Source organism: Leptodactylus fuscus, chromosome 7, assembly GCF_031893055.1.
Source record: "Leptodactylus fuscus isolate aLepFus1 chromosome 7, aLepFus1.hap2, whole genome shotgun sequence".
Lineage (NCBI taxonomy): Eukaryota > Metazoa > Chordata > Amphibia > Anura > Leptodactylidae > Leptodactylus > Leptodactylus fuscus.
Genome location: NC_134271.1, coordinates 101,325,632 through 101,340,921, shown reverse-complemented (window position 1 = coordinate 101,340,921; position 15,290 = coordinate 101,325,632). Strand labels below are relative to the sequence as shown.

General features: G+C 44.7%; 1 protein-coding gene across 1 annotated transcript in view; it reads right to left on the bottom strand.

The window, feature by feature from the left end:
- Positions 1-15,290, bottom strand: part of TDRD9 (tudor domain containing 9) — a 132,895-nt gene that overhangs the window by 86,676 nt on the left and 30,929 nt on the right. Inside the window, 2 exon segments of the mRNA XM_075282639.1 lie at positions 2,171-2,392; positions 8,781-8,875. Coding sequence (XP_075138740.1) covers positions 2,171-2,392; positions 8,781-8,875 — 317 coding nt within the window.

The window sequence follows — 15,290 nt, the reverse complement described above, 5'->3', positions numbered from 1 at the left end:
TTGAGATCCAACTGCAGATCTCAATTCCGAACAGTGTTTTAACAGTGAATCGCTCCAAAACTATAAGTTCTATCATGAAGCATCAAGATATCTTCATGCAGTCCAGAGATATAGGGCTCTAAAGTGTGCCCCTCCTATCTAAGGAAGCATCTTCCGAACTGTTAACAGGAAGGGGGGGGGGCAGTCCTGCAGCGTGCACAGACAGAGAAGCATTCTGTCTGTGTGCATAACCTGTATGTGACACCAGGAGGGGGAGGGGCAGGGGCTCTTTTGTCCCTGTTAACCCCTCTCATGTAAATCAGGGTGCACACTATACTTTTGCTCTCTGATTGTCACATACAGGTATAATGTAATTCACCCCTAAGCTTTACTAGTGGGGTATTTTTATGTTATACCCTCTAAGCATAACTAGGAAGTTTATTAGCGCTGTGACCCAGACGTTTACCATTGTCCAGGTCGCAGTGCCAAACATTTATACAACACATACACAAAGTCATGAATAAAGTTTATATTTCACCCAAACCCTGTCCTGTCCATACCTGAGCTTTCTAGAGTAAAATATGTCTCTAGTGATATCAGTTACACGCTAAAATAATAGTAATAACGATTATCACTAGAGATGAACGTATAGATTGCTGAAATTTTTATAGAGGTGGAAAACACAATTTAATAATTCATATATACAACCTCCTTCATGCAACTTTGCAGCAAACAAAGATTGCGAGCAAAAATTGCACAAAAATTCAAATTTGTCACAAAAGTGCAGCTAAAGCAATCCCTTTCTGCAAACAAAAAGTACTTTCCAAAAAACTGCAAGATATGAAGAGTTCATACACACCACACATGTATATATTTACAGGGGCGGGTGTTAAAGAAACGCCAAAATCACAGAAATGCTCCATCCTATTTTGTGCATGTAAATTAAATAGGACTTTACATAAAAATTTTATTTTTATATACGGGATGCTGTGTAATCTGAAAAAAGTTAGATTTTGGTATCACAGTCACAGTTTGCAGGGTGCAGTATAGATTTTTAACACATTAGTCAATAACAGGAAAATCCTGCTTGTCTTCTGTATTCATGTTTTTGGGAGTCTGAGCTCTTGTTGTAGTTGATGATTGTAGTACATATAGTGTGTGTGTGTGTGTGTATATATATATATATATATATATATATATATATATATATATATATATATATATATATATATACACACACACACACATTGCTTAAGCTATTATTTTAAATGTATTTTGTATATGAGACGGAGATGGAACATGTTTTAGGTGTGAATATGTGTTTTAGTGTATTTTTTTCAAAAAATTATGTGTTTGTCACAAAGTTGCATGAAGGTGGATGTGGCTATTGATGACCCATTAAGATATTTGTAATCTTCAGGTTGTCTAATTTTAAAAAAATATATATGGTTTTGGGGTTCACTTACTTTTCACGGTGTGTAATCCCTACATTTAAATGGATTATACTTTTTTTAAAAAAAAAAACATTTCCAGCTTCAAAGCAAATTTTTGCTCCTTCCAGTTCTGGTGATTTTCTGAAGAAACGTGCATGCAGGTGTAGGCCATAGTGATATGAATTAACTCTGCACATTTTGAACTCTTATTTTTAGGAGGTTTGGTGCATATAATTTTTTGTTTGGTTTTCGTTTTTAACAACCAATATACATTTATTTGCATTTTTTCATAAAACATTCACTTTAAATCAAAATTGCATGAAGGTGCCTGTTCGTATACAGTACCAAGTGGCATTCTGACAATGCTGCAGGTGTCTACTTTAAGGGCCCTTTCACACGGAGTAACGTGCCGAGTGACCTGGCACGCATACGCCGTGTGAGATTTTGCGGGCCGTATACGCTCCCATTGATTTCAATGGGAGCGTGGGTCGTAAACGTCGCGTTATCTTGCGGACGTGATTTTGTGGCCGCAAAATCACGGGAGTTGGATGCTTTTTTAATGTTGCAATTTAGCTGTGATTTGTCAGTCTCAAAACTGTGAAAATTGCGCTCGCTACTGAAGGTGCAAAATTTCCAAAGACCTTTGTGATTTGTTTGCAAATATGGTCTAACTATACTCTGAATTAAAGGTGTTGCATCAATAGAAAATTAAATTGTGCATATAACATTATACAAAAAATTAAAATGTGCTCTCAAACCTGATAGCCTATTAGCCCAGTCAAAGGCCACTTTCTCTCTTTGCTGTTCCATGTGGCAATGCTGCATGCCGCAATCTTCCTTGGTTGTGTCACCACTATATTACAGTAGGCAGAGCGCTGCATGTAGTAATCCAGGATGTACTGTGGCAGCTGTGTACTCTTTCCGCTTCCAGTTGCTCCATGTATAATCACTACTGAATTGCTCTCAATTAATGAGATTAACTGTTTGAAAAAAGAAAAAAAAAATGAATCTTGACTTTCATTTCTCAGAAACTCAGAAAACAGAATCCTCATACAACATTACAGTTTATACCCATACAGCATTCACAATGCTGAAAGGTCACAATATGGAGACTTGGGTCATCTGCTTAGTTACTACAATATTTAATAACATTCCAACTATTATCATATTATCAAGCAAATTATTTTTTTACATCACCAAGTCCTACTCACCTTCCATCTAAAATATTAAAGAAGTTTTCTAGGGCCAGGCCAGTGGTTCTTAACCTTGTTTGAGGAACCAAACCCACCAGTTTCATATGCACATTCACCGAACCCTTCTTTAGTGATAAAATCAAATATGACTTATTTCCAAATTCAAGACATAGGTATATGTTTTTTTTACTGGTACACAAAATGAACCGTGTATATGGCCTAGGGTTCGATCGAACCCTGGTTAAGAACCACTGGGCTACACAATTCAACGCACTGTCTGCTTTACCGGTATGTGGCCCAGGGCTGCAGATATCGTGCCGTTAATTTTGGCCCTTATATCCCCCACTGTCAGCGTCATCAATGTAATGGCCCCACCCCCCAACAGTACCCTAGCCTTGTATTGTCAGAGGGGGTGCTCCTTACCATCCAGCAAAGACATTGAGCTGTGATGAACATACCCCCACAGTACAAGCCTATGGACAAGTACAGTCAGGGGGAGTTCCTCACAGCCCAGCGATGAGACAGCTATGAGGAATTCCCTTCTGACAGTGGAGAGATATCGGTGCCGAAATTAATGACACATACGGGGAAAGCAGATATCAGTTTTCTAGCAGTATATAAAACCGCACTTTCATGAGGACATGAAAGGTCGTCTTAAGGCTAAGTCCCCACGTTGCAGAAAAGCAGCTTTTTTTTGTTGCAGATTTTGCTGCGTTTTTTTGAGCCAAAGCCAAGAGTGGCTACAGAAGGAATGAGAAATATAAAAGAAGTTCTTATACTTCTACCTTCTTCTCTATCCACTCCCGGCTTTGGCTTCAAAAACTGCAGCAAAATCTGCAACAAAAAGAGCTGCGTTTCCGCAACGTGGGATCTTAGCCTAAAAGAGTTTTCTGAGGAAAAATGTGAAGGAAAGAAAAAAAAAAAAATTTCTGAATTTCTCTGGGAGCTCCTGGCATCTTTTGTACTACTACTACTACTGCTGCTGCTGCTGCTGCTGCTACTACTACTACTACTACTACTACTACTACTACTAATAATAATAATAATAATAATAATAATAATAATAATATTTATTTTTATTATTTTTATTTTTTATTATTATTATTTTATTTTTTATTTATTTTTTTATATATATATGTTTGTGTGTTTGGATGTTTGTTCCTTAATTACAGCCAAATGGCTGAACGGATTTAGGTGAGATTTCACACATACCTAGATATTTATGAGGAAGGAAACATAGGCTACATCTTAGGTCCCACACTCCACCGGAATCCCGGCCGCGGCCAGCAAAAGTTGACTTCGACTCCACTGCAGAACCTGAGGTGACTTCATTGCAGGTCTTTCAGCGGAGCTCCTATTGGTTAGCTGCAGCCTAGGGGCGGGCCGCAGGGGAAGCCCCGTGGCCCGATACATTGGTGGCATTGCGTGGGCAGCACCAGTGCCCAAGTCTGCTCCAGAAAACATGGTGGCTGCTCGCAGCTCCGTAGCAATGACGCCATGCCGGCTGGCAGCTCGGTACTGGCATAGTTTGCAGCCGCGCAACCACACATTTGGTAGACAGGCGCACCTGCCCGCTAACTTGCTGCCCGGAGGTACACACGCTGGAGAGGCCGCACCACATGTACCTCAGCACCACCTGTTCGGTCAGTAAAGAGGGCTGTTCGCCCAGGGCCAGGGGTTCAGGGGTGAGCCTGCAAGGGAACAGTGGCAGGGGGGCACCGGCGGGGGCGTTTGTGCCGGTGAGACGCGCAGGCATGAGTGGTGGCGGCGGTGGGTGCGCCACGGTGGGTGAAGGACAAAGGCGCGGGAGCGCCTGTGGGGGGAGGGGGGCCAGATGCGTTGAGGAGGGTGGGCCCGTGAGTGTGCTGGAAATGGATCGCGCAGGGAGTGAGGGGGGCCGCGGACGAAGTCGTGGGTAATGCTAGTGTGTTTATATGGGTAGCTTCCTATTCTTTTATTCTATAACTGCCATGATGCATTACACTTCACTAAGAACTGACTCACACTAGCTCCCTCTCTCACACTCCCTCCGTTTCCCTAGAAGCACTACTAGCCATTCCCAACTAAACTATCTAAATAATTCAGCCTGGGAGGCGTGGCCTAACTATGTTGGCGTGAAAACGCACTTTGCCAGCGCTTATCACCCAACCGTCCCTGGGCTGCATTCACTGCAATCCAACCGGTCCCTTTCGTCACCCCAGATGGGAGAAGAGCAGGCAGGGACCAGACAAGTCCTCTTCAACCCTGCAGCTGCAGAGCCCTGGCGAGGCAACTCAGTGGCTGTTCTCCTCCTCCAGAACCATGCTGCACAGGCTGTTCAAGATGGCGCCTGCTTCCTCTCCATCGCTGGCAGCGATCCCGCCCTCACAGCTCATTCTCCCACAGCGGCATGTTCCTGGCCTGGAAGGCACCCTGGACTGCTCCACAGATTCACTCCTGCCTAGCCCTATACAGGGCTCTTCCCTCCAAGGATGGCTTACTTCCACTGCCTGCAGGAACGCTTCCAGGCACTTACAGAGGTACCTCGCCCTCCCCCCTGCCTCTGTGGCAGCAATGGAGTCGGACTGGTCTTCCCTCCCCTGCAACACCTTCCTCTGCCATGGGGCTTAGCACCCCTGCTCCATCTCAATGTGCTCCCCTTCTTCAGGGTCCCTCATCAGAACAGAGTGCTTATGGTCCCGTCCCCCCACAAATAACTAAATAACCCAGCCCAGGGGAGTTTATCTTCCCGCCGTTTCCTTTGTTGGTCTGATGACGAAGATATCAGACTCTGTTCGATAGTGGGGACGACACCGTTCCCATCTCAGTGATCTTTGTTCCTTCTATCCTGACACTCCCTTGTCCTGGCTGGAATACAACCAATTTGTAACTTTCTTCTGCAAGTTCTCCGTACAGTTACTGCTCTCTGACGCCCCTTCCGCCCTGGAGAGCATTTTCCTTCAGTTTGAGACTCCGTCTCACGCTCTTTCACTCCTTTATGACATCCTCGGGAGCTCAGGAAAAGAATTTTAAGATCCTAACCCACTGGTACTGGTGTCCAGTGCTCCTCCACAGGTTTCACCCCACTGTTTGACACCTGTTCGCTTCAAGAGTTCCTCCTTATCAGGAGGATGCAGGTCTTGGTCACAGAGGACTCTGTCGACCCATCCAAGTTCGAAGCCCTCTGGCAGCCATGGGTTGTGTTCCAGGAGTCTGCAGAGTTCTCTTCCCTTTTTGCATGAGCTTCTCTGCTCCTGGATTTTCCCTACTAGCTATTTGGAGACCAGTGTTCCTCCTTTTTTTTTCTGTTCCTCTGGTGCCTGCTCTGAGACTCTCATCATTTCCTCTTGTGTCTCGTCTTTGTTGAGTCTTTGTCTCCCCTGCGTTTTCCCCCCTGTTGTTTCTGTTTCCTCTGGTTGTCCCGAGTTCGTTGGTTCTCCCCTGTCCCTTGTTTTTGTTCTGCCAGTTCTTTAAAGAGGACCTTTCACCATATCTGGGCACATGCAGTTCTATATACTGCCGGAAAGCTGACAGTGCGCTGAGTTCAGCGCACTGTCGGCTTTCCCAATCTGTGCCCGGTGTGAAGAGCTTACGGTCCGGTACCGTAGCTCTTCTATGGTCAGAGGGGCGTTTCTGACCATTAGCCAGAGACGTCCTTCTGCCTCGCGGCGCCAATCGCGCTCTAGAGTGCGAGCGGGGAGGAACGCCCCCTCCCTCTGCTCACAGTGCTCGTCCATAGACGAGTATTATCAGGAGAGGGAGGGGGCGTTCCTCCCCGCTCCACAGCACAGCGCGATTGGTGCAGCGAGGCAGAAGGACGTCTCTGGCTAATGGTCAGAAACGCCCTTCTGACCATAGAAGAGCTATGGTACCGGACCGTAAGCTCTTCACACCGGGCACAGATCGGGAAAGCCGACAGTGCGCTGAACTCAGCGCACTGTCAGCTTTCCGCCAGTATATAGAACTGCATGTGCCCAGATATGGTGAAAGGTCCTCTTTAAGTGATCTGTCTGTCAGCCAATGTGATGGGGCACTGCGGCCTTGTCTGACTCTTCATTTATGATGCAGCTAATCATTGTCTTGCTGAGCTTTGTATTTGAAAGTTTAATAAAACTCGATTACACCTAAATAACTCAGCCCACTCCCCCACCCCTTCATACTTACCCGTCTTCCAGTCCGGACGTTCTGGGCATGGGAGATCACTTATTTCTGTGAGGCCGGCTCCTTCTGCTCTTGTCTGCCTGCGTAATAGAGTTAGAGTGCTGGCACTCCAGCTCTATTGCGCATGCGTGGGCAGTTAGCAGTCATCAAGAAAGAAGTGCTGAGAAGGAAGTGCTGTTCCATGCCCAGAGAAGATACCGCAGGAAAACATTTAAAGAGGACCTTTCATCAGACCGGGCACATGCAGTTTTATATACTGCTGGAAAGCTGACAGTCCGCTGAATTCAGCACATTATCGGCTTTTCCGATCTGTGCCCGGTGTAAAGCGCTATCGGTCCCGGTACTGTAGGGCTTTACAGTCAGAAGGGCGTTTCTGACACTTAGCCAGGAACGTCCTTCTGCCTCGCGGCGCCTATCGCGCTGTACAGTGTGAGCGGGGAGGAACGCCCCCTCCCGCTCCTGATAATACTCGTCTATGGACGAGCTGTGTGAGCAGAGGGAGGGGGGAGTTCCTCTCCGCTCCACAGTACAGCGCGATAGGCGCCGCGAGGCAGAAGGACCTTCCTGGCTAATGGTCAGAAACGCCCTTTTGACACTAAAGCGCTACGGTACCGGGACCGATAGCGCTTTACACCGGGCACAGATCGGGAAAACCGACAGTGTGCTGAATTCAGCTTTCCAGCAGTATATAAAACTGTATGTGCCCGGTCTGATGAAAGGTCCTCTTTAATCATGTATGGGGTTAGTATTGGTCGTGTTCAGTTTTCCGTCAGCAGAAAATCGGAAAATGTGCCTGGTGTGTTCACAGCTATCTAGCTAAATATACAAATTTTTTTTATTTTTTAAGCAAGTTAGAAGTTAGGCTGGGGAACGGTGTTTAGCTTGGTGCAGAAAGATAATTTTATTCCAGACAACTCCTTTAAATAGTATCAAAACATTGTGCAGCTCAGAACAAATACTGTAAAGATTTTTGCATAAAATCCACACCTCAGACACACACTAAAGCAAATTTATAAACAATGTCTTAAAGATAAACTATGTTAACTGCTCATCAAAGCTCAACTTCCATTTCTACATGCAAGTTTAAAAAATTGAAACCTGTGCTTTTATTGGATATTATAAGAAACTAAGAATATTTCCTAAATCTGCCCCCCAGTGAATTAAAAAAATAATTAGACGACCATGTAGGTAGTCTATCACTGTTCATACAGTTACATTTAAATCAATTATTGTATGTCTGGGCAAAACATCACTCATGATAATTTATACCATTTAGTATGCATTAATGTCAACAGCAAATCCCTTTGTTTGCACAAGGGAACGTGCTGCAAACAACATTTTTATGCCCCCATAAAATATGCAAACACTGGGGTGATCATCGGCCAGTGTAAAAGGTGTGTCCAAAGATCAAAGATAACTTTTCCCTAGCATAACTTACTTACTAGGCTAAATAAATATGAATGGGTACATCTGTCCATGATAAAAACGCATTAGGTCATCCATGTGCCATCATTGCCATCCATGGATCTGTTCATTTCTAAAGTAAGCCTAGGACCTGTCTTGAGTTTTGACCCCAGGCTCACGATCCCCTACATGAACCTGGGATAATACACAGGTGTGTGTGTATGGGGGCCCATAAATAATAATGGGTCAATGTGCTAGTACTAACAAAAGACACGTTGGTGTGCATGAAGTCTTATAGTCAATGAAATTATATTCTCAGGCCACGTTCACATATACACAGAGGACTTATTCTTCTGTGGTTTTTAATTTAAAAACTACAAACACCCAAAGGACCCATTTAGGGACAATGGGGTCCACCAGGATCCTTTTGTAACCATTGTGTTAGTAATCCACCTCTCCGTTGTTCAGGTCCCCTGACAGACCAAAACAATTGAGAGACCGCACTAGTGTGAACATCATGTAATATCCACACACACACACTATATATATATATATATATATATATATATATATATATATATATATATATATATATATATATATACACACCAAATCAACTTCACAAGCTTACCTCTTCTCTGTTCTTTAATATCGGTAATTCAGGGTATTTGACTTCTGGTTCAGAAATAGGCACATTACCCACTTCGGATAGCTTGTGGAAGGGGCCTGGCATCACAAGAATTAAAGAGGAGGATAAAAAATATCTTACTTTTAAATTGTAAATATACCATAACAGCTAAATATCACTTCAGGCATCCTACTGGCTAACAGAATTCTATGAGTAGGTTACATATATATGTCACTGAAAAGTGATGTGAACAGAGATCCAAAACAGGTCGTCTTCAATCTTGACGAGTCTACATTAGGAAATACTTGTTTCCACATGAAATTATTACAGAGTATCTCTATAAGAACTTTGCATTGTATTGTTCCTCTGAAGTGTTTTTCTACAGTATGACAAGGTCAGCCCTAATTGAACAGTGCCAGTGAAGGGGAAATATAACACTCAGTGGCCAATTCATTCTGATGTTTCTATTAAGAATACATTTGTACTTGTGTACCATTATAGCACATTATGTGGATGAGACTGGAAGGAAATGATTTACTCCACTCACTGAATCTGCAAGCTGAGCATAAATCACAACCCAAACACAGGCCACTCACATTGGATACATGCTGCCACCATCTACTGATTTGGGGAAGTAGGAATCCAACACATGCCTCTCCAACAGTGACCAGGCAAAACACACTTTAAATAATGTCAGAGAAACGACACAAGGTTCTCATTAAACTAGCAAGAAAGGGAAACAAGCTGGCAAATTTTATTTCATAGAAACAAGCCATTTAATACTCATGACCTACATATGAAGACAATAGCTTCTCCTTGTGACATTACATGAATTAAAGTATAGATCATTAACAGATACAGATGGACATATTATATCCCATATCTAGTTAAAAACACATGTTCTAGTATCTCACTGGATTTTCCATATTTGCATCAAAACTGAAAGCCTTTGGTGTCTGTCCTTGGTTCACCCTGTAAATAAATGTCACTTTGGTTCTAGTGGTGGTTGTATGATTAGGAGCGCTATAAATGCTATCCACGTATTCAGGAAATATGAGACATTTAGATTTGGTTTTGTTGCGAGGTGTTTGCTTCAGATCCTTCCCTGTAACTCTGAGAAAACGTCTGGTAAATCCGCACCCACCAGTTACTTTGATAAACATCCATCCAATCCAATCTAGCAATACTGAAGATATATATTTCGCATGAATAAATACAGTATTGTGTCAGGAGCGCAGGACGCTCTAATAAGAAAATCTGTGATTCCTTCTGGCAAACATCAACATGTCACAATGTAAGACATTTTATTTCCACATTGTTTGACAGTGTTCAGCAGAAAGCACAAGCGGTTACAAAGGTATGTTCTTCACACATCAAACACATCTTAAGACTAGTTCACACACACAAAAGTTTCTTTGGACCGATCCTTAAAAGGGGATTTCTAACTCTACATATTTGATGATGATGGCTTATCCACACTACACTACGGTACAAGACGCTACAACAGTAAACAGGGAGGAGAAGAAGCTCTGCTGTTATTTAAGTAATAGGTAAAGAGCTGCAGCCCCCATCCTTTGTATAATTGTGGTACCACTGCCAGTCCACTACTATAGTTCTCGGTACCCCCGAGCCAGCTGAATCAGTTAATCTATGCTGGATACGCTATAAGACCCTCACAGATCAGATATTCATGACCTTTCCTGTGGATAGGTCATCAGTATTACAAATGCATTCAGAGCCAGCAACCCATTGTAAAAAAAAAAAAAAAAAAAAAAATCAGACACTCCCTGATCAAAATCTAATGGGCAACTGGATAATGCAGAAAAAGAGCTTGGAAAACCGGAGCAAACATAAGGGACAGCACAGTGACTAAGGGTAGTCTATGTTCTGCCTTTACATTAGTTTGAATTAGGAAAACTTCAGCTCAGCTGCCTGGTTCACCATTCAGTCTGCCACAAGTAATGTCTGACAAATGTATCAAGCAGGAGGTTAATAAAAAATAAATAAATAAATAAATAAATAAAGGGGGGGGGGGGCGCGGAAAGGTGCAGAGAGCTTTATACAGCACTGGGGGGAGAACATTATACAGTAGAGGGTTACTGGGGTGCATATAACATCATGTATGGGGGGTACTTAAAGAGTATTAGGCTTAGTTCACACGTAAATTAAGCGTGGCTTATTTTGGCACCGGCAAAAACGCTTCCTAATTAGGAAGCATTTTTTGGACCTTGCCCCACTTTTTGTGGAGCGTTTTTTTTAAAAAAAAAAATTGCTTCCAAAAAGTTCCAGGCGGTTTTCCCATCCTTAAAGAGAACGAGCTGCAAAAAAACATGTTGCATTTTTTACCACGCGTTTTTTGTTTTTGGTTTGTTTGTTTTTTTGCAAAAAAACGCACGGTAAAAAACACGCATTTTGCGTCTCCCATTCACTTCTAGTGCTTTTTTTGGGCGGAAAACACCTGAAGAAAGGTCATGTCGCTTCTTTTTCTCTGCTAGCAGAAAAAAAAGAAGCTAGTAGTCTACATAGACTAACATTATAGGGAGGAGGATTATGATATGGACTCCGCTGTCAAAATCCTCCTCCATGTCCCTGTATGAACTAGCCCATATGATGTGTAGAAAGTGACTACGGAGCACCATGCTATGTGGTGGAGAAGCCACTGGGGAACATTATATGGTTTGGCAACGGAAAAAAATTTTGGCTCCTAAAGTTATTTCCTGTTAAGCACTTATAGGGTTACTAGCTGCTACCCGCGACTTCGTCTGCGGTGATTGTAGAAGTGTGTAAATCGAGTTGCGGGTGAAATTTTACGATTGGGTTTACGTGGCAGTAACGCCGCGTACACGCGACCGTAAACGCGCACCATAAATAGTGCGGCGCAACCGCTCCCGTAACGCGGTGCTCGGTGTAAAAATAAGCACCAAATTAGCGCCGCGTTACGCCATGTGAATGGACCCTTACACGTGTATTTGTAGACGTGTATTTTCAGCAAATACATGGGCGTTTAGTGGGTGTGAAGGAGAGCAGGGGTTGCGCTGAATAATGCAATGCATTGCAATAATAATGTATTGCAATGCATTGCCTAATAGTGTGAGTGTATGCAGGCATAATGTTTAGTTCAGTTAGTAGAGTGGGGGATTTCGGGTGCGGGGATAGGTAATGTGTGTGTTTCACAGTATTGTTTTTTTATTTTTTATTTTAATGCTAATGAGGTTTGCAGGCTGCATCCAGCAGCTTGCAAAACAATACCGTTGTACACCAGCAGGGGGTGTCCTGAACAATGCAATGCATTGCAATCGTAATGTATTGCTATGTATTGCCAATCGTGCTATTGCAGGCTACGTAGCATAGCCTGCAGCAGCCTGGACACATTGAGCTGTGTGGGAGGTGTGGGAGAGCTAGCGGCTGCTACAAGAACCTTCGGGGCGGCAGCCTAGCCCAGTGTAGGCGGTGGAGATGAGCAGGAGGATGCCTCCGCGCAGCGAGGGACAGACGGGAGCCGCGGGACAGGTAAGAGAAGGCGGTGGAGGACGCAAAGCTGGCAGGAACCGGAGACATGATGTGTATGCTCGATTGTGTAAGGGAAGGGCTATGGCAGGCGTACGGCTACCGGCCACCTGGCAGACGGAAAGTGCCGGCATGCGCCGTAGTACAAGGGGGTATGGCGGCCGAGAGCAGAGACAGTGTGAGCGGTGGTGTGCAAGGAAGCGTCGGCTATGGCGGCCGGTTGCCATAGGAACATCAGTGGCATGGGCCGTAGCAAGGGGGGTTAAGTGAGGTGCAAGTGACTGTGAGGTGTGTTTGCGGAGGAGAAGTGGAAGGATAGGGCACTGAGGGAGAGGGGTAAGGTTATTATGGAGCGTAAGGTGTTGGCACAGCGGAGTAGAGAGGGCAGAGATCCTGGCAGTGTTAGAGTGGTACGTGAACTTACCAGTGTCGGGCTGGTGGATGGATCGTACAGAGGAAACAGCAGGGAGGTGATAGCGGCGTCGGGTACTGTTGCGGGCTGGAGGCAGGATTTCGTGTGCTGCGGCCTAAGGTGGAGGCGCAAAATGGTGGCGTGCTAGTAACACGTTGTTTATGTGTGCAAAGTGCGCATGCTCCTGTGAAGCTAGTGGAGTAGTGTGGTGGGCGGTGGCGTGGATCCTCCCAGCGGTGGAGGTCGGCAAACATGGCTGGTCCAGAGAGTGACAGAGGTAGGCTCCTGCAGGATGGTGAAGGTGAGGGTGAAAGTGGGAAAGTATAGGTGAATGTGAGTGTGTGGGGTCAGGGGCTAGGCTGTAGGGGGTAATGTGAAGTTTAGGGGCTTGCTATGGTCCAAAGTGTGTGAGATTGCAGAGAGGGTGATGTCAGTATGTTTTTTGTGGGGTTCGTGTGGAAACCGTATGTGGGTTATTGTGTGTCAAAGTAGCCTATTGCGCAATCGGGTATATTTTTTTTAAATCAGATAATTTTTATTAAATTTTTCTTAACATAAAATCAAACAATCGACAAAACAACAGCAACACAATAACAATTCAAAGTAAATATGGAGACACAATCCGACACATAAAGAGGGAGGGGGTGGAAGTCCATTAGAATCCCCCGCTAAATCTCCCGAACCTCCTTTGATTTCCATGTAAAGAATAGCATTCAGGGGATCAAGGAAACAGAGAAAGTTGAAGTGAGAGATCTGTTCCTAATCAGAGACGGGGAGGGAAGGCCAGGTGTGTCCAACCATGCTCCCCAAATTTTTTCAAATTTAGTTTGGGCCTTTCTCTGTATATATACTCCCCTCTCCAGCCTAATAGTATTATTAACTCTAGATATCAATTCTACTAGAGAAGGAGGACTCGGGTCCAACCAATGATAAGCAATCAATTTTCTTGCCTGGTATAAAACCCTGGACAACCCTATAAAATCCGGGCTTTCCGTGTCCACACCCTCTCCCAAAAGACCTAGGAGGCAAACTAATGGTGATTGCAGAAGTGCAATAGAATACACCCGGCCAAGCAAGGACAGTACCTGACTCCAGTAATTGGCTAACTCCCGACATTCCCACATCATATGCAGGAGATGTGCGGGTTCCATACTACAGCGGGGGCATTTGGCATCAGAACGGATATGCATACGGAACAGTCTCTGTGGAGTCCTATAGACCCTATGCAAGAGATAAATATGAGACAGTCTCTGTGCTTCACTAGGGGACAGTGTTGGGGTTAGGGCTAACACATCTCGCCAGGTTTCCTCATCCACCGCACCAACATCCCCCTCCCACCTTTCCCTAGTCTTGCCCGGGAAATCCTCCAAGTATGCCATTAATAACTGTCGGTACAGTGTAGATATCATTCCCTTAGTAATAGATCAGATCAGTGCAGTGCAGTGCAGTGCAGTGCAGTGCAGGGTGTAGTCCAACTGTCAGGGGGGTACGTCTAGTCTGAACATGGAAGGCATGACGAAGCTGAAGATACTGATAAAACCACATCTGGGGTATAGAAAAATCACTCTGACGGTCTGCAAAGGTCTTAAATATCCCGTTATCTAGGATATGACTAAGGGACAGGACACCCTTATCCCTCCACCCCTCGAAGCCCGTTAGCACAGTAAATTCAATCAAGCGATTATTATGCCACAGAGGAGTAAATGTAGTAAAGCCACAAGTACCTAACAGTTTCTTCCCCCTATCCCATACCTTGTATAAGAGGGCTAACGTGGGGAGTCGAGAACGAGCGGTAGGTAGGGGACCATCCTCCAAAACAGCCACCGGAACAGTCCAAGGGGTATCTTGCACACATAGATGGCCCAAAAGCATGTCATCAGCATACAACGATACTTTTTCTTCTAGGTCACCACATTGGAAGCCCACAAAATCCGAAGCATCCCACAGAATGCAGGCTAGGGGTTCAATAGCTAGGGCAAATAATAAGGGAGACAGTGGGCAACCCTGTCTGGTGCCCCTGCTCAATTGAATACGCTGTGACAACGTCCCATTCACCCGCAGTCTGGCCCCCGGGAGATGATATAGCAATTGAACATAGGTTAAAAACTGAGGTCCAAACCCCATCGCCCTGAGGACAGCCCATAAATAAGTCCACTTGACACTGTCAAAAGCTTTGGCAGCGTCAAGCGACAACACTGCCCTAGAGCCAGTAGAGGCCGAGGCCAGCTGCAGGTTAAGAAATAACCGTCTGAGGTTGATAGCTGTTGAGGAGTTAGGCATAAAACCAGACTGATCAGGATGGATCAGCTCCCTAACAACCCCCGATAGGCGAGTCGCTAGAATTTTAGCTAAATAACTTGACATCAACCGTCAAAAGAGAAATGGGTCTGTAGGAGTCTGGGTAGACTGGATCCTTCCCCGGTTTGGGCAGGAGCACTACTACAGCTTCACTCATGGAACCCGGGAGTTTCCCAGACTCCAACGCATCCTGAAACGTTTTGAGTAAATGGGGTAACAAAATTTCTCCATATTGCTTATAAACCTCTCCTGGTAGACCATCCATCCCAGGGGCCTTGTCATTTGGAAGGGACTGG